This window comes from Pleurodeles waltl, chromosome 10 (assembly GCF_031143425.1).
Source record: "Pleurodeles waltl isolate 20211129_DDA chromosome 10, aPleWal1.hap1.20221129, whole genome shotgun sequence".
NCBI lineage: Eukaryota > Metazoa > Chordata > Amphibia > Caudata > Salamandridae > Pleurodeles > Pleurodeles waltl.
Window position 1 is genome coordinate 437,777,402 of NC_090449.1, and position 25,408 is coordinate 437,802,809.

At 43.7% G+C, this 25,408-nt stretch overlaps 1 protein-coding gene across 1 annotated transcript in view; it reads left to right on the forward strand.

Annotated features, from left to right (window-relative positions):
- Positions 1-25,408, forward strand: part of ROGDI (rogdi atypical leucine zipper) — a 590,903-nt gene that overhangs the window by 526,105 nt on the left and 39,390 nt on the right. The window contains exon 10 of the mRNA XM_069210699.1: positions 21,272-21,398. Within this exon, the coding sequence (XP_069066800.1) occupies positions 21,272-21,398 (127 nt within the window). The remainder of the gene's footprint in view (positions 1-21,271; positions 21,399-25,408) is intronic.

Here is a 25,408-nt window from a genome sequence, read left to right on the forward strand (position 1 = left end):
CTTGTGACTTGGCGATGGTGGAGACAAGAGGCCATGGTTGGAAGGCCCCAGCGGAGTCTAAAGGGAGACCTACACTGAAGCACACAATCACTCCCAGGTGCGCTCATCATTGGAGTGCTGCGATAACGGGCTTTGGTGGCCCCTGTGGTAGGGGGCCACGCCCATCGCCGTCTGGAGACCTTTTGTTGCAGGGCTGGTGAGTGGAGGCCTGCGTGGGACACTGTGAGCCTGAAGGCTTCAGGAGGACTGCAGCCTTCTGGAAGCTGGGACTGAGAGAGATCACAGGCTGCTGTGACCTGCGGATGCAGCCCGTGTGAGGAGTTGTGCTGCAGCAGGCTCATGCAGCAGTGGAGACTGACTTATCCTGCTGAGGAGTGTGGGAGTTGAGGATGCAGGGACACGTTACCTGCTCCGGCCACAGGGTAGCTACCAGACTGAGAGCTTTCGGAGCTGGGGGAAGAGGCCTGATACTTGACAGTATGTCGGGCCTGTGAATTCCCAATGTGCCTGCAGGTGTGGCTTGAGGTGTGGGGACATTTGCAGGACTGAGAAGCTGTTGGCCTGCTTGTGCCCCTTACTTGCTGCCTGCGAGGAGTGGTGGCTCCCATACCCCTCACCCCCTATCCCCCCGCACCCTCCCACACCATACCCCTGTCCAGCCTGTCGACAGATCTGTTTGAGACCTGGTTGTGGACCACCCAAGAGACAGTACACACCCAGGCAGTATAACAATACATGCATATGTGATCTGCTTGTGCGCCTCGGAGACTCTGTCTGAGGAGAGGCGGGAGCCAATTGAGTGAGACTGCCCGCCACGACTGCTTGAATAACACCAACCCTTCTGAGGCTGGACACCAGCATCTCATCTTACACTCTCAAGATGGGGAAATCTGATATAAAGCAATCAAAGCTGATGTTTGAGCAGCGCCAGAAGATGCGCACGATGGAACAATCCCAAAAAGATGAACAGTTGTGCTCGGGCATCACTGACAGTACTCCTGCTGGAACCGATATTCATGCAATGTTCTCAGACGTAAAACACAGCCTCACTGCCATTGACACCAAGATTGACTTGCTGACAGATCTATTTGGTCACCTTAAGGAAAGGGTTGGTGGCCATGGTGATCGCATAACACAACTTGAAAGTTGCATGTCAACACTGGAAGATGACGGGGCGCAGGCGAGCGAGAAACTGCTCCAGGTGTAAAAAATCATAGATTTGATTTGCAACAAAAATTAGTATTTGGAAGCACGCTCACAGTGTAACAATTTCAGGATGATGGGAATTGCAGAGTCTAGTGACGTGACCCGTATGGAGGACTATGTGGTGGCGATGTTGCTCACCCACTTCAGTGAGGCACTCTTCACACTGTGGATAGGGCACACACATCCCTGGCCCGAACCCCCTGCCTGGAATTGTGGCCCACAATTGCCCACCTCTTAAACTTTAGAGATACTGTGCGACGATGTGCGCAGGATCGACTGTGTCTTGTCTACCAGGGCCTGACCATTTACTTCTGTCCAGATTTCCCGGTTGCCGTACAGGAAGCTAGAAAATATTTTTTTGCCACTCAGACGATCCCTCCACAATACAGATGCGAAATATTCGCTATTATACCTAGCCAAGCTCCAAAGCTTCCATGTTGGCCAGACCACATATTTTACAGACCTGAAAGTGGCTGCTAAATTTGTTTAAAATATCCAGCTGAGGTCAGCAATGCTGTGCACCGACACTGCCAACTCAGAATCGAATATCCTTGACAACATTGAATAGAACCTGCGTGCCTCCACCCCTTGCTGCCTAACTACAGACTGAAGGTGACTGTCTCACTGGACATGGGATCTAGTTTATACCCTACCATATGGAACCAAAAGCCCCTTGACTATTAGGCTTTCCCCACACACTTATTAAGCAAGGCTTACATAGTGGGGGATGCTTCTTGATGCGACTCCTTCCCCAGTCCCCAGCTTTCCCTAGCTGAGCTTCTGGGTGTTCTCTCCCCCCACCAGGATGATTCTCTGAATGTTTTTCCTCACTGGCCCTCGAAGCCAGGTTTGGGATGGGTGGGTGATTTTCGGCCTGAATTTGGAGGGGGGGGGGGCGTGGGCTGGAGCGGGTGGAGAGTTGTATTCTTGTTGGGGTGTTTTGTTAGACAGTTTTTTCTTATTTGGTTTCCTACCCTTTCCCGATTCTAATTCTTTCTCCCACTCAGTGTATGCTTACCAATGCTGCACTGCGCAACTGCCCTTGCCGTGCATGCGACAACTCTGGTGAACCTACCTAAAGCAATCACGTTATGGCACCATTAACCTGCATAATGTGGAATGTGTGTGGCCTAAATGATAGGTGCAAGACACATCACATGATGGGGTACTTGTAGAGACATGGCACTGACATCGGTTTCCTACAAGAAACACAGCTTGCTTAAGTAGCACTGGGTCGCCTGCGTGCCAGTTAGATTGGGGAACATCACACCACACTATTCCAACTATGCGCGGGGATAGCCATACTCCTGCAAAAGGGCTTGCCTTGGCGCACGAGTAGGACACTTTGCAACAACAAATACTGGTATGTGATACTGGCAGGTACACTACAGGGACACCCACTCAAGCTTCTCTCCATTTACAACCCCAATACGGACAATCCTGTTTTTTTTGTTGTAAAGGTTTAGAGACTGACACAGGCCCTTGGACCCGCCTGCATTCTGTGCGTCGGAAACTTTAATGTGGTCCTTGACTACCGTGACCAGATTTTGAGGACCAAAAACCGGGACAGGTCAGACATAAAAGGACTAACGACTTTACACTCACTTTTATATCTGGCCTGTCCCGTTTTTTTGCTTAGCATATATATATATATATATATATATATATATATATAAATATACACACACACATCTCAAATTTACAAGACTATACATATAAATTTAGCTATGGCTCACACCCTGCACCCCCAACCCACCCCCACCCACTGCTCTCTGCCCCCCACTCCTGTCCTCTCTGCTGGGAGCAGACAGGGAACTGTGTTGCCTGACAGTAACCGATAAAATACTTTAATTATTGCATACTCTGTAGGCCTCTGTTAAAGGAGAGCATATTTTAAATTTATTCTTCACTAGATAATCTGACCTTTGTCTCAAAAACCGAGACATTTATGTAATAATTTGACCTTTGTCCCAAAAACCGGGACATTTGTTTAAAATTAAGAGAAGCGTCGAGACACCGGGACAGTCCTCTAAAAACCGGGACTGTCCGGGGAAATCCGGGACGTCTGGTCACCCTATCCTTGACCCCTCTGCAGACAGGTCGAGCATCTCTAGACAACCTCATACCCGTGCGGCTACCATGTTATACTCCATCATGGAAGATGGTATTGATGCATGGAGAGCCCGCCATGCGAGTGACAATGAGGGCACTTGCATTACCTCGGCCAGCCTTGCCTTTTCACGAATAGATTACTGGTTAGCCGCTCAAGATGTAGATACATGGACTAGAGAGATTCTCTATATGCCACGTAGGATGTCGAACCATGCTCCAGTCCTGCTTTGCAGAGCCCCTGGCCCCTCTGTGGGGGAGGGGGGGGGGGGTCTCTGGATTATAGATCATGAGCTTTCACATGGCGTCTGCCCCTGAATGCACTGGAAGACCAAGTTTTCCAGTAGGAGATGTGGACAGCCATAGTGAAATATTTTACACGGAACCAGGGCACAGTGGACTCACGCTCCACCCTATGAGATGCGTTCAAACTGTTATTTGCGTGGTGTGCATAGCCAAACAAGCTGGTCTGCTACGCTGCAAAATGACCTGTTGTGCCTTGAGTCTGAGATTAGGGCACTAGAGCTCCAGTTTTTCACTGACAAAAGTGAACACACACCACACTGGCAACAAATTAAGCAATTTCGAGGAGGCTGCACAGTGGGAGACACACTACTTATATAAAGAGAGACATGCCCGTCGATGCGGGGAGGGAGATAGAGCACCCAAAACCCTTGTGAACATGCTGTTCAAGCCCTGGGCCAGTGACTATACTGCAGAATTGCATGCCGAAAGCAGGGAAGCAGCGATAGGTACGGCAGCAGTACACAGGAAAATTACCAATTTTCACTCCTCCCTGTAGCAGTCTACTATGCCCACTAAACCCCTAGAGTTAAATGCATTTTTTGACATGTTACAACTCAAGACACCACAGATTCCTGGACGAACCTTTCACAGTGGAAGACGTCCAGGTGATCAGTGCTCTCCCTGGGGGCAATAGACTTACTGCCGCATTTTATAAAGAGTTTGCCCCCTTCTAACCCTGCATCTCCTGATCATGTAGGAGGAATTCCTGACAGGGGGAGCACTACCACCATCCTTACGTGAAGCACTAATTATCACGATTTTAACACATGGAAAAGACTCCCTAAAATGCGACTCCTTTAGACCGTTGCCTATGATTAACATGGAAAAGCTAATTGCTTCCAGACTGTTACTGCTCCTCCCGCTCATACTTCACCTAGATCAGTCTGGGTTTGTCCCTGAGCGCTCCACGGCCCACAACCCCTGAACCTTTTTCTGTGTGCCTTACTAAACACTGGACCTAGATCTTGGCGTCGCTGCGATTTACCTAGATGCCACTAAGGCCTTTGATTCGCTAGAATGGCCATACCTTTTCGCACTATTGGCTCAACTTGGTAGCCCTAGTTTTCTCAAACTCTTCCGTCTCCTGTACACAAGTCCCGTTGCTCATATCCGCATTAACAGACAAAATGCCCCTCTCTTTCTGGTGACCCAAGGAACATGGCAGGGCTTTCCTTTGCCACCAATCCTTTTTGCCGTAGCAGTAGAGCCCCTTGTGGCCCAACTTCACCAACTCCACCACCACCGCGGCCTGGTCTTCTCGCCCCATGGGTTGTTGGTATACAAGTTTGCTGATGACGTCACATTATATGTTCAACACCCTCACAAGAATTTAGACCCTCTAGTCAGGGAAGTCACCAAATTTGAAGATCTATCCGGAATCATCATCAAACTGGACTAAGGCCCTCCTTACAACCCTGGCAGTTAGTGGAGAAGTGGCGGTCTTACCGCCAACAGGCTGGCGGTAAAAAAATGGAATTATGGTCATCCGCCACTTCTCCGTTCCGACCGCCAGGGCGGAGACAACCGCTGGGCTGGAGACTTGGGTCTCCAGCCCGGCGGCCGTCACAAGAACGCCGGTGGTATCACGACCCGGCTGACCGCCATGAATTTCATGGGTTTGGGAACCGCCATTAAATCCATGGTGGTAAGCACTGTCAGTGCCAGACAATTCCTTCCCTGGCACTGATAGGGGTCTCCCCCACCCCCCACCCCTGAGCCCTCCTGCCACCCCCCAAAGGTGGCAGGACCCCCCTCCCCACCCCTACCCCCAACATCGCAACCCAGACACACACCGTACACGCATGCAGACACCACCAACACACATACCCGCACACATATCAACAAATATGCCAACAGCCACACACACAGACATACACACACACATCCATTCAGACATACATACAGACACGCGCACATTTCCAAACACAACACATCCCCGCATGCATACACGCACTCACACACCTCCTCTACATACTCACACGCACACCTCCATGCACGCACATCACTCAACCTCCCCCCCCCCCTCCCCACCTCCCCACCCCCAACGGACGATCAACTTACCTGGTCTGTTGATCCTCCGGGAGGGAACGGGATCCATGGGGGCTGCTCCGCCGCCAGCACCCCGTCAACAGAACACAGCCATGCCGAATCACGGAACGTGATTCGGTGGACGGTGTTCTGTTGACGGGGCGGTGGAGGTGGAGCAACCTCCACTTCCCCGCCGACCGCCAATATGGCTGCTGGCGGCTCTCCGTCTGGAAAAGGATGGAGGGCTGCCAGCAGTCATAATTCACCGAGCGGAAAACCGCCTGCACTGGCGGTCTTCAGCACGGCGGTCCCTCGGCGGTCTTGCAAAAAGACAGCCGAGGTTGTAATGACCACCTAAGTCTGTAATTTTTAGCCATGCAAGATACTGCTCTGGTGTGTATCCCCAGTGCGCGTCAGGCATGGGCTGATGCTCATGACTGACCCAGCACTGAGAAAGAGTGGCACAACTGCTGCGTTCAAGCATGAGCTCTCTCTCTCCCAATTATCAGCTGCACCTCATATACTCCGAAGCGACTGCATAGCATGGGCCTTCTAGCGGATGTGCGCTGTATCAGATGCTCGGTGCTATGCGCAGACTTCCTGCACTCTGCCTGGGATTGCCCAGGTGTCGGCGAGTTCTAGAATGCTGTTTTTGATACCATTGAGGAGGTAATCGATCTCCCTTTGGTGTGCACAACTCGTGTTGCACTGCTTGGGTATGTACAGGAGTTCCCTCCAGAACAGCACATACTGACTGTACTCCTGCTGGCCAGACGGCGACTAGCCATCCACTGGGGACATCACCCAGTGCCCAAAAAAGATGCTTGGCTCAAAGATGCAGTATACAGCCAAGATAACCTGACAGCTTAATGGGATCTCCTTCCAGCGAGATCGCAGCCTAAGGACACCTGGGCCCCACTGGAGCGATGGCGATGAGGATATGCCCCCTGCTGCACTAGCACCTTATCAGACCTAAATGTGCCTTCTGACGATGATACCTTGCAGAAAAGTGGCATGTGACGACTGTACCGTTATGGTGGTTCAAACACAACGATTGCACCCCTCAAACAAAGTGTTTCCTCCATGAGACCTACCTGAGTGGTTCTCCCCCTCTCTTTCGTACACCGATTAATACTACTTGTTGAGTTCCACCCTTTAAGAGTTGGTATTGGACTCTCAACATGATGACGACATTGGACAAATGATTATTGCTGCATACTATACGACTTATTGAGATGTTAGATGTACTAACCGTTTGTGCTGTATTTGAATTGCCAATAAGACGAAATATAAATAAAAATAAATAGCATTGTATTGTGATACATGGGCACAGGTTAAAGTAAGTAAAACATCCATACAATTAATGGCTTGAAACTGGGGTGCGTTCTGGCCCCAAGTTTGTTTAATTTACATCTTGCCGACTTAGAAAGCTACTTGGCACAATAGGACAGCCATCCTTCCTGCTTGGCAACAGAGAAAATAGTGTGCTTACAATACGCCAATGATATTGTTATCTTAAACCAAATGCCCATTGGCCTGCAACGGTCCAACAACACACCAGCAGCCTATATAGACCACTAAGGCTTAGAGCTGAATTTACGTAAAACCAAAGTGGTTCGCCTGGTCGACACAAAGTACAAGGCATTTACCTGGTCCATTAAGGCCAAACAGGTTGAGGTTGTGTCCACATATAAGTACCTGGACCTCAATATGGAACATCAGCTGTCCTTCAAACAACACCTGGCTGCCCTACAGGCAAAAGCGCATTCCCTAATTTTCTCATTTAAGCTGCTGAAAAAGAACTCAGCTGCTCTTCGTTTGGTCATTTACTAAAGGAAATGGCAGCACAGTTCATTCCAACAGTGGCATATGGTAAGGAAATCATGCATTGCAGGGAAACGGACACGTTACTCTAGCTACAAACAAAAGCCTACAAAATGGTAATTTTCTTGCCAAAATCATCCTCCCCCGCCCTGGTCTGGCTCGAATTTGGACTAAAAAGTCAAACACTGCAAAGAATGAACGCCTTCGTCAAATTGGATCCATCTCCAACAAAAGACAAAACTATTTTAAATGCTGCAACCAAAGTGATATACGTAAACAATTCATAATAATGATCAAATAAACAATGAAAATCCATTAAAATAAAAAGGAAACAAAACTATATTAAAACAAAATAAACATTCCAAATTTACCCAAAACATTGAAAAACGTTACATTTTGAAAAATCGAAATGACTACTTCCTCTTGTGGGGGTGGGGGGCACTAAGGAGGACGAGGAGAGGTGGACGTCAGGGACTGCAAGTCCCAGTACTGCTAACGCCGGGAAGTGCCACCACCAGACCCCAGGGAGGAGCCTCATGCATCTACTCCAGCGCTAATAAAGCCTACAGTGGCCTCTCGCTGTTTGAGGGGCACTAAGTAGGATGAGGTGAGGACATCAGGGACTGCAAGTCCCAGTACTGCTTGCGCAGATTGGTGCCATCGCCAGACCCAGGGGCAGAACCTCGTTCATCTGCTCCAGCCCTACTAAAGTGCCCCACAGGCTCCCACTACATGGGACGTCCTCTGGCAAGGTTCAGGCATAGACCGGGTCCATCTTTGCCTGTCATCAACAGGAGAAGGCCAGGCCATCCCTTGTGTTTATTTGGTTGATGATTTTTGGCATTTTTCATTCACCTAAGATACCGTTGTGAGCCCTTGTTTTTCTCTGTGCATATTAGTAGACTGTGCTTCAACTTGGCAATACTTCTCTGGGCTGTGGTGCAACTTTGAATTTGAACTTTTTTTTCCCCGAACTCTTGATTGCTAAATGGGGAAATGTAAAGTGGGCCCCAGTGCTGTGGTCCCCACTTGTTCTACCACCGATAATTTTTTAGTACAGGCGGTGGCAGCCATAACAATGGAGATTGACTTGGCGGGACGTAGGCTCTCTGCCTGCAGACTTTTTGAGCCCTTAACCCTTGATGCCTGCTACGCATTCGGATGTGTGCCCAGGTGCAAGTCAGTTTCAAAACAGCTCTGGGGGTGGCTTGAAGGATAGCCCTCTCTCGAGCCTATTGACCAAGTCCAGGGTAGGTTCTGATCATGATGACCCTAATGAGAGGGACGAGGAGAAAGATGCTTCAAGATATGAGGAATTCTGATATGTGCTCTCCTTTATGCGCTCGAGCAGCTGAGAGGCTGAAGACCGCAGGTAAAAGTAGAAATGCTTGCCATAAAAACGGCTCTTCCTGGAGTGTCACAAATTTAACATCCTTGGATACTGGTGCCTTTGTATCTGCCTCACTCTGAGATAGCATCAGCACACAGATGAGTGACCTACTGGAGGCAGAGCTCCGCCCAGTATTTGAGCACTTATCTGTCATTGAGGCGCAGGCATCTTCTGTATGCAACAGGCTGGAGGAAAGGTTGCTTGATCCCCTGAGGCTTCAAACGCTCAAGTCAGCATACCTGTGGATGAACGGTTATATCCTACAGATAACGTTGAAGCAGTCCCTAGGGGAGTCTGTAGGCAACTAAAAACTGGTAAGGTCACTGGTAGGGACCCACTGCCCACCTCTGGTAAACCCCTGGTACAACCTGGATGTCAGACTTGGCCGAAATAAGCAAGGTGAAGGAAAGCAAGGGGGATGATGCTGCAGTACCGACTAGGACAGGAGCTGAGAGCGCTATGCTCTCCGTGATCAATTTACCCGCGGACTCCTGTCCATATGTGGTCATCCTTGGTAATGCTCCTGTTTTGGGGGATGGTGTCCGAGAAGATACTGTGGATATCAAAAATAAGGTTGCACACTGGCTTCATAACCAAGTGGTTCCTGTATGTAACTTTCACTGTGAAATAATTTTTGTGCGCAGGGTAGGTGGTATTGGTCCCCTGCCCCAGCAGGTGGTTGGGGAGTGCATTATTATACACTTTCTTAGGCCCGTTGTGGCAGGCAACATTATTTTTAAAGCCTCTTTTGGTTTGTCAAGTACGGCTCACACAAGGATCCTCCCATTAGTTTTTTTTTTTTGTATTTTTTTTTAAAATATTTTTTTATAAGCACACTGCATCTTTTATCACTAATAGTATAGCAGTGCAGCCTGTGCCTAAACTTCCTGTAGTACCCCAGTAGCTTCACGGAAACAGGTTTGCCCCACTTTCATAGTTGAATGATACTGACTGACTAGTTAACTTTGATAATTGTATCTGTATACCTAGCAAGAATAGTGTTATGAAGGGGTGGGATATAAGGGTACAGCAGTCGAAAACTAGTTTGAGTCTCGCAGAGTTCACCACAAGCCTGATGATCTGTTTGGGGGAAGAGACTGTCCTGATTTCGTAGAAGATGTGAACCATGAAGGGATGACGGGTCAGACTTTGGATTTATATAGTCTAGGTCATGGGTACTCGCAAACATTTTCCCAGGAGCCAAAAAGTTTGGTCTGTGATGTGACCGAAGGCCGCATCAATGCCAGCGGAATGACGGTCGGGCGAGGGGGTTGGGAGGACTGGCGGTTAAGAATTGGTAGGTGAAGCAAAGGGTATAAATCTATTGGCTGAATTGAGCAATATGAAACTAGAAAACCTGGGATTAATCTTAGCTTCCCCACTTTTCCAAATTGTGTGATCCTAGGCAATTGCTTAATTTTAGGTTCAGGGTCTGCACCGTACAAATCTGGTTCTGTGTTTGATTTAATAAACTATAATGTTGTTCATCTATAATATGACCCCATGCCACTCAAAAAGTGCACATAACATTTGGCTTACTTGTTTAATATACTATTGGCGTATTTGTCAGGGTAGAAGTGAAAATGACTGTTTCTAAATTCTTATTTGAAAACTATCACATTTAAATTAATACTTCTCATTGCACTGATAGAGTAAATTATACTTAGGTGAAATGGACTGCGTGTTAACTTAATACACTTTTTTTAAGTGGCTGTTATATTTGTACACTTTTGCTGCAAGATGTCTTTAAAAATGAACTTGCTTCTAAAGTGAAGCTCAGGATTCCCTGATTACTTTCTTTCCTTATCACCAGTTAACCTTGAAATAAACAATTGCCTCTTTATTTACGATCGAGTGAAGAGCAACCCTGTACTTCTGTTGTCCACGGGGCCGCATGTAAAGGTCAACTGGGCCGCATGCGGTCCCCGGGCTGTACTTTGAGTATCCATGAGTCTAGGTGTAGGTAAAAGGGAGATTATTACCTCGTTATCAGTCAAAGAAGTTAACAGCAAAGCCAAGGTGGAATTTCACAATTGGAATGCAGCAGACGTTCAGGCCAAACTGTATAATGAAGATTGGGTAGCTTCTGTCAAAGGTTTTGAAATTGTGTTTCTCCGAGAGTCATGGTCCTGTGAGGATGTCCACCTCGACGGTTATAAGGCATTTAACCTCCGCACCTCCCCCTCTGATTCAGGGCACACCAAGGGGGGAGTTGGTGGCATGGTTCAATTTGCGGTTTAGTTGCAAAATCACCCTGGTAGCAGTGGGAGAGGCATCTATGCAAGTGTTTGAGGTTAGGTGGGTACCTAAGAATATTTTGTACATTATTATTTTTTATAATAACGATTTCTCAACCAAAGACACCATTTTAATAGGAAGATTATGTTTGCTAATCAATGACTTGGTTATAAAACATGCAAATACTTTGGGTCCTTTCTATTTGATTTTAGCTGGGGATTTAATGCTAAATTAGTTAACAATCAGTTCTTAAATACCTCATTAGGGGGTTGCGACTTAGATATGGATGATCCTGGCAAGGGGAACCTGATGGATGCAAGGGGACGACTCCTGTACACTAGGCTACTGACTTATGTTTTGATCTCTGCTATCCAACAATTGCCGATTCCTACTTTTACGGGGTGAGGGGGGATCATTTATAGATTATATTTTTTACACTAGGAATTTGTTATATGCTTTCTGATGGGAGGATAATTCCCACATTATATAGTGATCATAACCCCCTCGCACTTACGATTAATATAGGTATCAATGGGGTGGAGGCTAATAGCAGTAAACCATCATCTGCTGTTAAGGATGGGGTTCTGCGCCTGGGTTGGCGCTCTGCCAACATGGGTAACATTTTGACTAACCTGACAAGGGAGTGCCCTGCTGGGGTTGTACGGTGTTCTGATGGCAGGGAGCAATCTGTGGTGCTCGAGAACTTCGAAACCCTTACAGATTATGTTAAAAGGGTACTAGCTAAGCCCATTTGTGCTGCTAGGAGAATGAAGAAGTCTTGGTTTGACAGGGCGAGTAGAGTTGCCAGGGACAAATTGTTTTGTGCCTTGAAGGCCAGTCCAAAAGATCAGGGGCTAATTAGAGCCTGTAGGAATGATTTATAAACTTTCTTTTAAAAGAAGTAAGGACGAATTACAGGGAGGGGAAATTGGACAATTTGGTGGTAGCTTGCCGGCTGAAGGACATCCAGGGGTTCTGGAAACAGGTTAGGGACGTTTCAGATATAGGGAGGTCCCCAGATGTAGTAACTATCTATATTAGTTCTGAGCCATGGATGAAGCACTTTAGTAATATTTATCTGCCGGGGCCCAGCCAGAAGGCAAATGGGTCTTGTGACGTTGCTTTACCAATCGGTATTTCTTTTTCGGAGGAGGACGTTCTTAATGCCATTTATAACAGTCCAGCAAACAAGGTCTCTGGGCTGGACTGGGTCCCTATGGATCTATTTAAGGCTAACCCAGAATTTTGGTCTCCCATTCTTATTAATGTGTTTAATTCAGCTTTTAAGGCTGGTATGCCTGAACAGTGGTGAGTCAGTTATAGTTCCCATTTTTTTTTTTTAGAAAGGCAGGTGTGGTGACCCTGCGTGCTATCTCCCGATATCGCATGTCAATTCTGTAACAAAGTTAATCAGGCAAGTGGTTTTGGAGCATCTACTGGACTGGGCTACAGGTAGAACTATTCTCCCCAGCACAGTATGGATTCCGAAAGGGCCTAGGAACAGTAGAACAGTGCCTTAATCTTCATGGTTGCAAAATAGAAGGTGGCTGAGAACACCTCCATTGATTTGGTGTTCATGGATCTCTCTAGCACCTTTGATTGCATGAACCAATCTAAAGTTTGGGCCAAGATAACAGCTGTTGGGGGAGAGGCTGATCTTGTTGCATTCCTACGCCTTCTTCAGTGGGATTTTAAATCTGCCGTTAGGTTTGGGAGTAATAAAGAGTGCACCCGACCTTTGATGTTTGGGGAGGTGTGCAGCAAGAATGCATGCCTATTCTTTTTTTGTTATATAATAATAAGCTGGAGTCTGCTCTTGGTACAGTGGGGACTGATGTTCCTGTTGTGAGTGGGAAGCCAATGCCAGCGCTGCTCTATGTGGATGACACTCTGCTATTGGCTAGGGCTGTCAACAGCCTGAAATTGCTAATTAAGTCTGTTGTCAACCTTATGGAGGAGTTAAATCTGCAGACCAACTTGTCAAAGACTAATATTATGATAGGTGGCCCCAAATGTACAAAAGTGTGTCTCATTTGTATTAATGGCCAATATATTGGCAGGGTTTCCCAGTACCCCTATTCTGGGGGTAATGTTTGATGACTCCTGTTCTTTGTCCCTGTGCCTAGCATTAACAATTGTTCAGTTTGCTCGTGCAGTGTGGTTGATCTTTAGCCCTAGCAAACAATCTACGGGAAAGCCCATTGGATCCATCCTAGAAATTTATAGGAGAAAATGTCTCCCTTCTCTGCTGTATGGTGCGGGAGTGTGGGGTTAAAGAGATATTATGAAGGGCCAAGTGGAGGAAAATAGGGTTTGTCGTGGGTTGTTGGGCATCCCACCTGCTACTCATTACATAGCTCACCAAGAACTTGGCCTGGAATATGCTGGGGACCTAAATAGTCTCACCCGCTAGTGTTATGGTGCTCTGTTTGGCTTAATAAAGAGGCGGTCGTAAACTGGAATATTATTATGGATTGCTTCTCATGTGACCAGGGAATTTAAATCCCTTGGATTAAGTACATACAATTGACAACCCTGGCTTTAGGTTGCCCCTATATTTTTTGAAAACCCAAGTAGCATTTCTAAGAAGGACGAGGGGTGGTTGAAGGACGGGTTCTTGGCCTTATGTAGGGACCAGAGGGAGAGGGTGGAATTTATGAAACCAACTATCAGGGACTTGTCTTGTTCAAACAAATGGTGGTGTTGCCCCATATTTGGGAATGATTAAAAACCCGTGGGAACGGGCACTACTTCCACGGTTTCGGACCAGTCCTATTAGATGGCAACTATGTTTTTCTTTGGAGCAGTGTGCCCCTGCAGCCATTCTTTTGTGTCCCAGTGATGAAGCATCCACCAATCCCTTTTGCACTTCGTTTTTCTATGCAAGTTTTATGCTTTGCTTATGAAACAATATTTAACCCCCATATTACAAACCCTGGATTTTAAGAGATGTAGAGCCACATTCCTATTCCTACAACAACTCGAATGGCCTTTGGTGTGCAGAACGGTTGGATCCTTTTTAAAGACAGCTGTATGTGTGCGAAAATCAATGCTATTTTAAATTAGGTGTTTTTAGTTGAGGAAAATAATTCTGGATCTTGTGGCTTTATTGCTTTGGGGTGTGGGTTTAGTTTTAGATGATGTAGTAGTTTTGTTACGTGAGTTATTATTTTATTATTATTATATATTAATATATTTTATGTATTTATCTCATTATACTTGTATTTTTATGCTGTGACTTTTATGATCCATTTTTATGTGGTTGAATAAAGTATTTAATGAATAATGTACTCCCTCTTCAACATAGAAAAAACAATGGGAAAACAATTATACTTTAGAAGAAAAAAAGTATTATTCTTATTCTAAAGGAATCCACAAAAGGGAAAGTGTTGGAGTTTTTAGGGACAGGTTTACTTTTTCCTCTCCAGCCTAACTAGGAAAGCATTAGATTGGGGTTGAGATACTCCAACATAAGCAATATTAGGAAAAATGGAGGCGGGCCCTGTTTACTATTGCCACTCCAGCATAAACAGTATTAAGAAAAATTGAGGTGGCGGGTCTGATTAACTATTGCTACTCCAACATAAGCAATATTAGGAAAAATTATGGACTTCAGAGGGATCGAATTTACTAGTCCCACACCAACCTGAGCAACAGTAGGGAAAGTGTTGAAAACATATATACAGTGTTAAAAGTATTAAAACAATCACAACATTAAAAATAAAAATTTGAAAAAATCATAAAATAAAATTTTACTTTAAAAAGAAAACAATTTGTGTAAACCAAATTACTTATTTAACAAAAAGTACCAAGGTAAGCATGATTTACCAATTTTAAACATATTACAATATAAACAGTTCCCACCATACTCCTATATATTCCAAACATCCCACAAGAAACTGAAGCCCCAAAAAATGAAATTTAAATTGCGTTTAAACGTTTAAAAAGAAAAAAAGAAAAAAATAGTAAGTCTTTGTAAAACAAAAAGGCCCTAATAAGTTAATAAAATAATTTAATTGGTTTAAATAATTGTCCTAATTATACAATTAGAATAAAAATAATACCATGTTAAAAAATAAGTTACAAGATGATCATAGCTACGATGATTAACCACTCAAAAAAAATCCCGATTTGAAATGTAAATTAAAAAAATTAGTATTTAAATAAATGATGTAATTAGTAATCTGGTTAGCCAACCACATTTTACAAATTGTCAAAAAAAAAAAAAAAGTTATAAAAAACATTTAAATCTCTTCCCACCCTACTGCCCTTCAAACCCAACAACCCACCAATAATTAAATATAAATAAACTCAAAAACAAGTTCTGAAATATGTACAACTACATTTGAAAAAGAGATATTAAACATTATTCTTATCTGAGATATCCTGTACTGCGATAATTTTGTCACCACAATTTTTGACAACATTTTGTATCCGGTATTATTTTTGAGATAATATTGTTGTGTCTTAATGGCCCTTTAGGCATTCTACAAGCCCAAGAGCAACAAGGTCCCAAGAATGTAACATTGGAGGACTCTGGCATTGAGGAAGACCCAGGATTCCCGCAGGCAATACAACATCAGAGGACAAAGACAATGCGAAGACCCTCATTTCTGTACTATCAGCAGAGGATCAACCCTCCGGGGATAGACGTTGAAAGCAGTCTCCGCTTGAGGCAGAGCACTGCTCCAGTGAAAGTCTGACATTGAGCCACAAGACTAGCCTCAAAAGGCACCGAACTTTGGTTGCACCCTTTGGCTCAGAGTTTGGTTGGCTTCGAGAGCCTCCTTTGGCTCAAGAGAAGCCTTGAGTTAAAGCTCTCAGCCACAGCTGATACCAACTCTGCCTCCAGGGTAAGAACAGTCTCCTTTGAATTTGAAGTCTTTTTCAAGGTTGACGCCAAAATCGGCAACAAAAAAAGATCTTGGTGCAGAGAATGGAGTTGAGTGAGCGGTTTCCATGCATCAAACTCCCAGAAGCCCTTGATTTTATACAGTGCAAGATTTACACCAACCTGTCCAAAGGGAAAATCCTTGCACACCACAAGCACCACAGCTAGCCCCAGGGAAGTAAAGGGAACTAACCTTTGAAGAGATGATATCAGAGGGGCTAGATAGCTTTCCAACTCCCACAAAAAGTAGGGAACATCCCACTTCCTCTGAATCTCAGTATCCTCCTCAGACACACTACACCATAGTTACGACACAGACACCTTAGCCTTCAAAAGTCTGTTCACTCATTTCATTCAGAATCGCAATAACCAGTATGATGCTCAAGATTCTCATTTTGAGCCTACACCACCTGGGGATCGGGATGAAACACAACGATTATTGGATTGACCCACAAGATGGTATTAACCTGGAGCCATATCCGGTAAAGCTCTCACCTCTTGATGACATTACTGCATACCTTGCAGTGGTACAAAGAACTACTGAACACCTTAAAGCTTTACTTCATGTATTGGAGAAAGAGAATGTAATCATAGTAGAAATGCTATCCAACATTAAGAGAGTGGTGCAGCATTTGCCAGTGTTGGAAAATAAGACAAAGTGTGCCACAATAAACTTTAAAGAGCCTGTAAACGTTTGTGTTTACACCAAGGATGGAGAAAAAATAGACACCTCCTTCTATTGACGCACCATTCATCAGGAGTCATATTCCACTGGATTCTTTAGTTGTCTCAGCAAGGAAGAGAACTTCTGCCCCATGCTAATAGAGATAACCCACTTCTTAACAGTGAAAGTAGAAAGACCGACACCGCTGGCAAGCTCATCACTTCTGGAGCATCAACCCAGTGGAAGATTTTTAATGTCGGGCTCCTATTCACATACAAATGGCAGCTACTAGAAGATTAATCAGTTTGTAAAACACTTGCCAGAGGCATACTGTAAACAAGGGGAGAGAGATTAAGAAGGCATAATCAAATCAAATTCCAATATTCAGTGCCCTCTGTGTTCAATCAACACAACCTGCAGGGAAGTCAGAATAAGTATTCTCACCACTACCACCATACATGGCTTAGAAGTCCTGGTTTCCGCCTTGAGGTCCAATAGCACCTTATTAATTTGCCATTCACTGGAGAGCATCCCTTTAGACCTCAGGTGGTGGATAACCTTCTAGAAAAGATTTTTTTAAATGACATGGACACTGCTGACCCATTGGAGTGCTTCATACACAAAACTAGCTTTTTGAAACCACAACCCTGAGGGGGATCCAACGCTGCAAATGCAACCCAGCACACAGGTATCCAGCAGCAGTCCTTCCATGAGGGTCAGCGCTGCATGTCCAACCTAGTTTAGGTATTAACTGTGGCAGCAGCTGAGCCAAGTGTACTGATAGCTCATGCAAGGTTCCTCCGCCTCCAAACAGTGACCTTTCCCTCTTTCCACCCGATCACACATCACCTGTTGGTGGAAACTCTGGCTACACCTTCCCCAAATTGAAGGAAATAACCCCAGAGTGATTGATCCTATCTGTTGTTCATAAAGATATTTCTTGGAGTTCCACATCACACTACAAAATATAAAAACCTCACCAACAAGCAGTGAGTCAGCAACATCTAAGTAGTCAGGAAGTTGCAGCAAATAGGAATGACTCTCATTCTGGTCTCATCGGGTTTGGGGTAGGCAAACGTATTTCAGTGATTCTGAAAATGTCAGTTCATCTGCACGAGAAATCACCAATCGGACCAGACCGATTGATTTAACATCAGGGTCAGCTCAGACATCCAAACCTCCGGCGAACGAATCTAATGATTTGACAACAGGGGTCTTAGAGTTTGGCTGCCTAAAGCTCTCCAACTAGTGTTTGAAATCATGTGTGTCATTCGCACTTGCTACATGAAATGATTTGTCAACTACTGTTTAAGCAAATAGAATAACAAAAAGCATTGGTGCAGGATATCTAATACAATACCAGAAGGCAGGATTGACAATCACTTCCATTCTTTTCCAATAATGTATTACATTGACAGAACCAAATCTAGCTGCAAAACAAAGTAGCTATTTGATGCCTTTGCACAACCTCACTTAAAAAAAAATGCTATCTTTAGTGGGGCCATTGCCAGATATATAGTTAAGTGTATACTAAAGCAAATGTGCACTGCAAGAAGTGCCTATGGCATATTCCTCGTGAAAAAATGCAACTATGGACTTCTTAGGAAACATTCCTATGACAGACATAGGTAAAGTTGGTCAACACAACACATTTCCAACCACCCATTCCTATGTGGACATTCAAGCACGTCCAGAAGCTTTAATAGGCCAAACTAAAGACATTGATTCAAACATCAGCGTCATCTGCTTTCTAGTTCCTGCTTTATGGGAGAAAACAGCTTTACAGTCTATGCAGCTCTTGTGATCTACAGCAGCACATACTGCAAACGTAAAATAGCACCATGTGACTTTCTGTTTGTAGCTTGTAATTTTGTAGATACTCTTGTGTCCTCCCACCTCGCTGAAAGCAGTTCAATGATTTAAGATGCTTATCAATCATATTCACATTGTACTAAATAAATATCAATTTCTAGCCACACTGCGCTCCACTTACATCATTCATCCACTGGGGGGAAAACAATTTGAGTTGGAGTCTCTGTCCAGGTGCACTGTGAGCTGATGAATCACAAGATATCTGAACACCGAAGACATATTAAAATGAGAACAAACTGCAAATGTGGGTCCCCAACACTATATGGCAGGATTATGCACCGCCACAAACACAGAATTACAGGGTAAGTAACATTCTCTTTCTTGAACAGTGGCCACCTATATTATTATAACAATAAGATATATAGAGATCTCAAAGCCTATTGTTATCTATGATGCTGATTTTTGCCGTACACTACAGGGCATAGTTAGTTAACGGCTCTGTTGAAGCATAATCATGCTAGATTAGCAAGTATTTCTCGAAAAAGGCTTGCTGCATATGTATATATATTCAAGCCTTAATTATACTTGCTAAACTTCAACAATTTTATCACCCATCTCCAAAAGGTAAACCAGAGTTTAAAATGTTAAAGTTCGGAAACTAGAAAAGCTGTAATAGTAGACACATGTGTCAAGGACAAAAGGCTTCTGGCGTGCCAGTTAAAGTAGCAGGATGCCATATGTACCTATTCTTCCTCTAGTCGCAGTAGTGCATTTTAAGTAGAACATTAGCGCTACATAACTCGTAAGGTCTCTTGAATTTGTACCTTGTGTCCCAAGCACCTCTCATCAGGTGTATTTTTTGTACACTTCAGGGACCGTCCAATATACTCTGTAGTTTGTGGAGACCTCCGTGACAAAACAGGAAGTCAGTTGAGTGATCGAAGATAGTGCTGTAAAGGATATGTCACGTTGCATCTTCTGCCTTGAGTTACAAAAGCTATGATTTTAAAATGTTAAATCTAGCTTGGGTATATGAGGAATGCACTGACCACTTTCTTTTGTTTGGTTTTGGTGGAGAATGTATGAGGTTATTTTGCTGTAGATTTCAGATTGTCAAAACCACAGAGAAATTCTGTTTTCATTGCTGTTATAGTAACCCAACAAATATAGCTGTTTGCCTACCTTCCAGCTCTTTTTCTCTTGTGATGCTGCGTCTGAAGTTTTTTTGCAGCCATAATCATCTAGTTGGACATGCAAATGGCCTTCATAGAATATTCAATAAATGTATGCTTTGGACTCAAAAGATATACAGATTTATATTGTATGTTTACTGAAGTTTAACAGTCCGAGAATTGCCACATCTCTTGGTCTAAAACAATTGTTATTTTTTCATATATAACATGTTCCATATATAACACAGAGACTTGACTTTTTACAGAAATGTGAATAAAAATAGAACAGAATTCATTTTGGAATGTATTAGTATTTTCTCCTACTCCCACTAACCATAAGCCTGAAGTATTTTTCTCACCTGCCTGATGTTTTTTTTTGCTCACTATCTGTTATGCTGCTCTGTTCTACAACAGTCTCATCAAAAGATAGGTCATACAACCCTTCTTTATGAGTAAATATTTCAAATGGCTAGGGCCAGGTCTCTAAACAGGCAGGATGGTGTAACAAAGTAGGGTCTCTATTATAGCTTCAGAGCCAACATCAGTTGTAACTAATGGAGATCTGTTCTTTCCTCCCAGGTGGTGCATTACATGACTAAGGGCCTGATTTAGAGTTTAGCAGATGGGGTTACTCCATCACAAACGTGACGGATACCCCATCTGCTGTTTTACAATCCCATTACATCCTTTGGGAATCGTAATACAGCGGACGGCATATCCGTCATGTTTGTGACAGAGTAACCTGCCCACCAAACTCTAAATCAAGCCCTTAGTCTTGACTGACCCTTAAAGAATTGTAGAACATGCAATCACATGCCGGGTATAAGTCACTTTTGCTGTCTGTTAGGATAATAATGTAAAGATTCATAAGTTTGTCTAATATAGTATAGGTAACAATCAGACACAGTGCAATGCTCTTGTAACAGAGCTATTTTTGTGGACTTCAGGGTTTGTCCTCAGTGTTATTCTTTCAAAACAATGGACTCTCATTAAAGAAAGTACCAAATAATCTGGACATCTGTATATTTATTTGAGGTTTCCATTCTTGATGGTTCTCCCACCTTCTTTGGTGAAAGGTTAAGCTTGCTCTTCTGTTGAGTGTTTACGAACATTAGTGAAGATCCGATAATTAAGAAAAAATTACTTACTTGTAACACTGGTTCTTAATAATTGGTATCTTCCTTAAATTCATGAACAACCTTATGCCTTCCTGATGTAGCCAATGGACTTAAAGCTACGTGGCAGGTATTTTCAATAAAAATGAAAAGTGGTTGTTGAATGGACATGCAATTCTTGCTGGGACAGTGTTGCCTCTTGATGCCACAAGTCCAGTTTGAAATATGTGTAGGCAAAGTGTTGGAGTAAAAGCTTTTTCTCTCTATTATAAAAGTGTTCTGGGATCTATGCATGAGTGGAAATATTTAGTGTTTATGAATTTAATGAAGATTCCCATGATGAAAAAACATGTTACAGGTAAGGCCCTTTTTCTTACATGACAGCAATGTACAGGCTTCCCTGTATCCTCTAATACTTTAATTCAAGAAGTGGTTGTACAGGTTAAAATTGTAAATACATTTTGTTCTAATGCTATTCAATGTCCTTACCTTTGAATTGTGATATTTTTCTTTCAGCGAGTTTGGTGGTCAGAGATTTGAAATCATCCACGTCCATAAGGTGGAGTGTGTGGTACCCTGGCTGAATGACGCCCTGGTATGCTTCACTGTTGCCCTTCAGCTTTGCCAACAAATGAAAGATAAGGTACACTTTAGGATGGATTTATAAAGTTGAGATGTTATAGGGTGGCAAAAAGGCTACTGTATCTGAAGACCTTGCTTTGTCTGCTTAGGTAACTACAAATTCAGTCGTGTTCGATTTTAATAAACTTGTAAATGCTTATTGTGGTTAGTTGTGAGTTGCAAGATGTGGTGGAGGGAATTCGGACTATGACTACGACACAGGTGATGCGATTGGACAGAAGAGAACTAGTATGAGGACCTGTAGGAAGCTAGTGGCTTTGATACCTCCTCTAAGTCAAGGATTCTGTCACCCCACCCAAGGTCCTGTCACTAAGAAAAGTGCTTCTTACACCATGGTGATGCGTAGGGTGGCCGAAGTCCTTGACTTCAACTCCCCACCTTGGAAATCAACACAAGTGTTCTGATAGAAATCCTTCAGCTGAGGCAAACATCTATTGAGCCCCTCTTGTCATTTAATGATGCACTAACGGATTCTGTTGTTGGGGTCATGGGCCAAACCTTGCTCTGGCCACTTGATCAACCGCCAGGTCACACAGGTCGACCACCCTGCCCCGGGCAACCCTGTGTTTTTATCTTGGCACCACTCCCCTGAAAGCCTGGTGGTACAGGTGTCTACAAGCAGCACAAACCCTAACTTGTTTCTAACTACCTCCCCTCCCAATAGGCAGTTAGAACAAATGGAGACATTTGCCAAGAGAGTCTTTTCATCCACCAGCTTGACACTTAGATCACTGAAAGCCAGCTGCTTCCTGTGGTGCTATTCTCAAGACCTTTGGGTCTCGGTGGCCCATGGCCTCCAAGGAGTTGCTGAAAATCTCTGACCTTTCCTCGTGCAGGCTATATAGGACAGTCATGACCCAGCCAAATTCACAATTCTGTATGGCTAAAACACCACCACTTCGATCGGGTAGGTCATTGGCACTAGTGTCGCTATTCGCCGCCATGCAAGGCTGCGGTCTACCTTTTTTTTTTTTCCCCAGATGCTGTACAGTCGTCCCTCATGGATATGCCTTTTCACGGGACTCACCTGATTGGGGGCTAGGCAGATTTTGCTCTTGAGTGGTTCAAGTAGCGTAGGGCTCTGGCACGCTACCTGAGCTTATCTTCCCCACTTCGCCAACCTCATCAGAGCTGTCACTTCTTCTGCAGAGGTTACGTCATTTCGTCAGCCAATGCAACCTCAACAAAGAGCCCAGCAGTATCACAGTCAAGGCTGTGGTGCCCACCACCCCCACAGTTCAAGTCAACCGGCTACCCAGTCCATATCCCCCCGGCAGTCTCATTTAACATGTTCTTAATAGAGCACAACCACCGTTGGGATGCAGGCTCTGACAATTCTTGCCAGGTTAGCAGGCCATGTGAAAAAGAAAAATGGCAGGTAGGGATAAATTTAATACTAATTTGTAAGAACAGTCCTTAATTCTGTTACTCCTGAATTTATTTCTTTTTCATGTTTATTTCCCAAAAAATATTTTTTTTATAGCAAAAAGGATCTAAGGTGATATCATACACAACTGAAAACATATTACATCAATACGTGTACAAAGCAAAATAAATTATTCACAATACATCTACAATAATTTACATATACATTTTTTAACAATAAAGAAAAAAGAAAAAACGAAAACAACTTGAGGTAATGCCCTACATATTAAGGATGTGGTCACTATTATGTTACTCCTAATGTGATCCACTTTTACTTGCTAAGACAATGGGCTTTACGTGCACTAAACTATCTAAGCCTTGTGTATTTCTTTCACACAAGCGTGATAGTGTGCATCTCAAAAAAAATATTTTTTAGTGATATAGTCCAAAAATTAACAAGCCCAATCCGCTTGCAGTACATAAAGGTCAACGCGTTTCGGCCAGCTCATTTATGGCCTCATCAGGACTGAAGAAGGGCAATCATAGTTCTAAAAAGACAATCAAACATACCTATATCAGAAATACATTTATATATACATTAAATAAACACATACAGATGTATATTACATGCCATCAGATAAACTGATATTAAATAATGCTCTATTTGACAGTATTACCTCCATTTTTAAAAAAAATATATTTTTGATAAAAAACTGGGCAAATATATATGTATATATATAGATAACCGATTTAAACAGCCAAAACCTGATACGTTTGTATCTAACTCTGCCTCACTTTTTGTCAGACTAATTGTAAAAAGTAAATTGTAAAAAGTACCTAATGTCTACCCTATTGGTGTTCTAAACAGCTTAACTATTTTACCTTCATTATAGAAGGGACATGGTGCATCTCATCACGTCCGCTGTCTTTAGATCAGCAGAATCGGTTACTGTTTGAAATCCAATCCGTGTGCCTTGAATCGATTTACTGATCGAGAAAAATAATCTTGCATTAGTAGCTGCAAAGCTCTATTCTCAGTTAGTGGCTGAAGGCTTGTATAATAGGCCGTTAAAACACCTAAGTAACAACCTATAGAGTTATTTACCGTCTTTTATCGAGTGCGGCGTGTGCTCGTGATTATTGTCGAGTCCGCGAGTCTAATACCGGGCGCATCTGCCGTTTCTAAAACGTTGCTACGCGACGTCACACGGTACATGCGCGCTGGCGTCTAAAGTAACCAAGCCAATCATTATTCGATTTAAGACATCTGACTTCTTGCTAGTCACAAGTAGCCACCCGTTGTAATAGCGGCGGCCATCTTGAAACAGGCAAACATGTGCCTTTTTAAGTAAGTATTCCGATGCTACCTTTTGTCTCAAAACCTCAAGACCTATTATTCATCATGTTTTTTTTAAAAATATCAACAACAAATACTAGCCCAACTAACTAAAGATGTCAATTACTAAACAGGATTAAATCGCCTTACCTCTTCAATCTCTTATCAGCGGTCATGACTGTGCGGTCGCTGGTCTATTATTACTATTAATTCGTCCGTCTTCCAGGTATTTGTACATGATCGTCCACGTTTCACTGGCCATATTTTATCATCTATTTAAAGCATTACCTAATTGGACTAGCTAGAAGAGGCATTTGCTTGAGCAGATTGTCGATCCCTGGTGTGTGTATCACACCCAATTATATGTATACTCAAACGCTAACATACTAATTGTGATTACTTGGGCCATCTTACAAGTGCTTGCTCATTACCCACACTCGTTACTGACAATGTAAGGCTGAATCTCCTTATACCTCTGGAACAATTAAAATAATATACAGTCAGAGGTACCCAAACAACACTACATACTTTGTCTACAAGTGCCTGTATGTCACCTGGAAATATGTCATTACATACCAATGTTGTTTCAGAAAGATGTCATTACACCAAAAGCGTCGTTTCACCCCAACTTAGCAGGCCATAACATCAGGTGGGTTCTGCAAATTTTTAGGAAGTGATATTCCATACCCTTCTGTATCCCACACCACCACACCTTCCAGTGTCCCCCTAGCTACTGACCGAGAACCATCTATATTGCAGCAAGAAGTGCAAACCCTTTTGACCAAAGGGCATATTCAGAAGGTTCTCAAAACTGTGGTAAGGGAGATCGGGAGACCTGCTGAACCTGGGGGTTAGGGACATCCTTTATTATATCTAAAGATTAGGGGAAACGTCCTCTCTCATGAAGTACACTATCAACATCAAGGTATTCCTCTACAATGAAGAGACACTAAAAGTAGGAGTTGTTACGTATCATAACTCAATACTACTGCACTAGAAGGTGGGAAAAGGGGGAAGAAATCCTTTTTTTCTAAGTAACCCTCACCCACTTGTCGCATAGGTTCTCATTATGCTAATGAGGCTACTGGATTTGGGAGACAGAATCACATGGATTGTGGGTACTAAGTATGATTCCACATCATATGATGCCTGTCAGCCTAATTCCGGTTCTCCGGCTAACTAGCAGCGCCTCATCTCTGGCCGAGATGATTGTGCCAACCGAAGGGACTTGTGGTTGATCAGATGCCTTCCCTTTCTCTTAATTACCAAAGGTCTCATAGAGGCAAAGACAACAGAATCAGAATATAGTT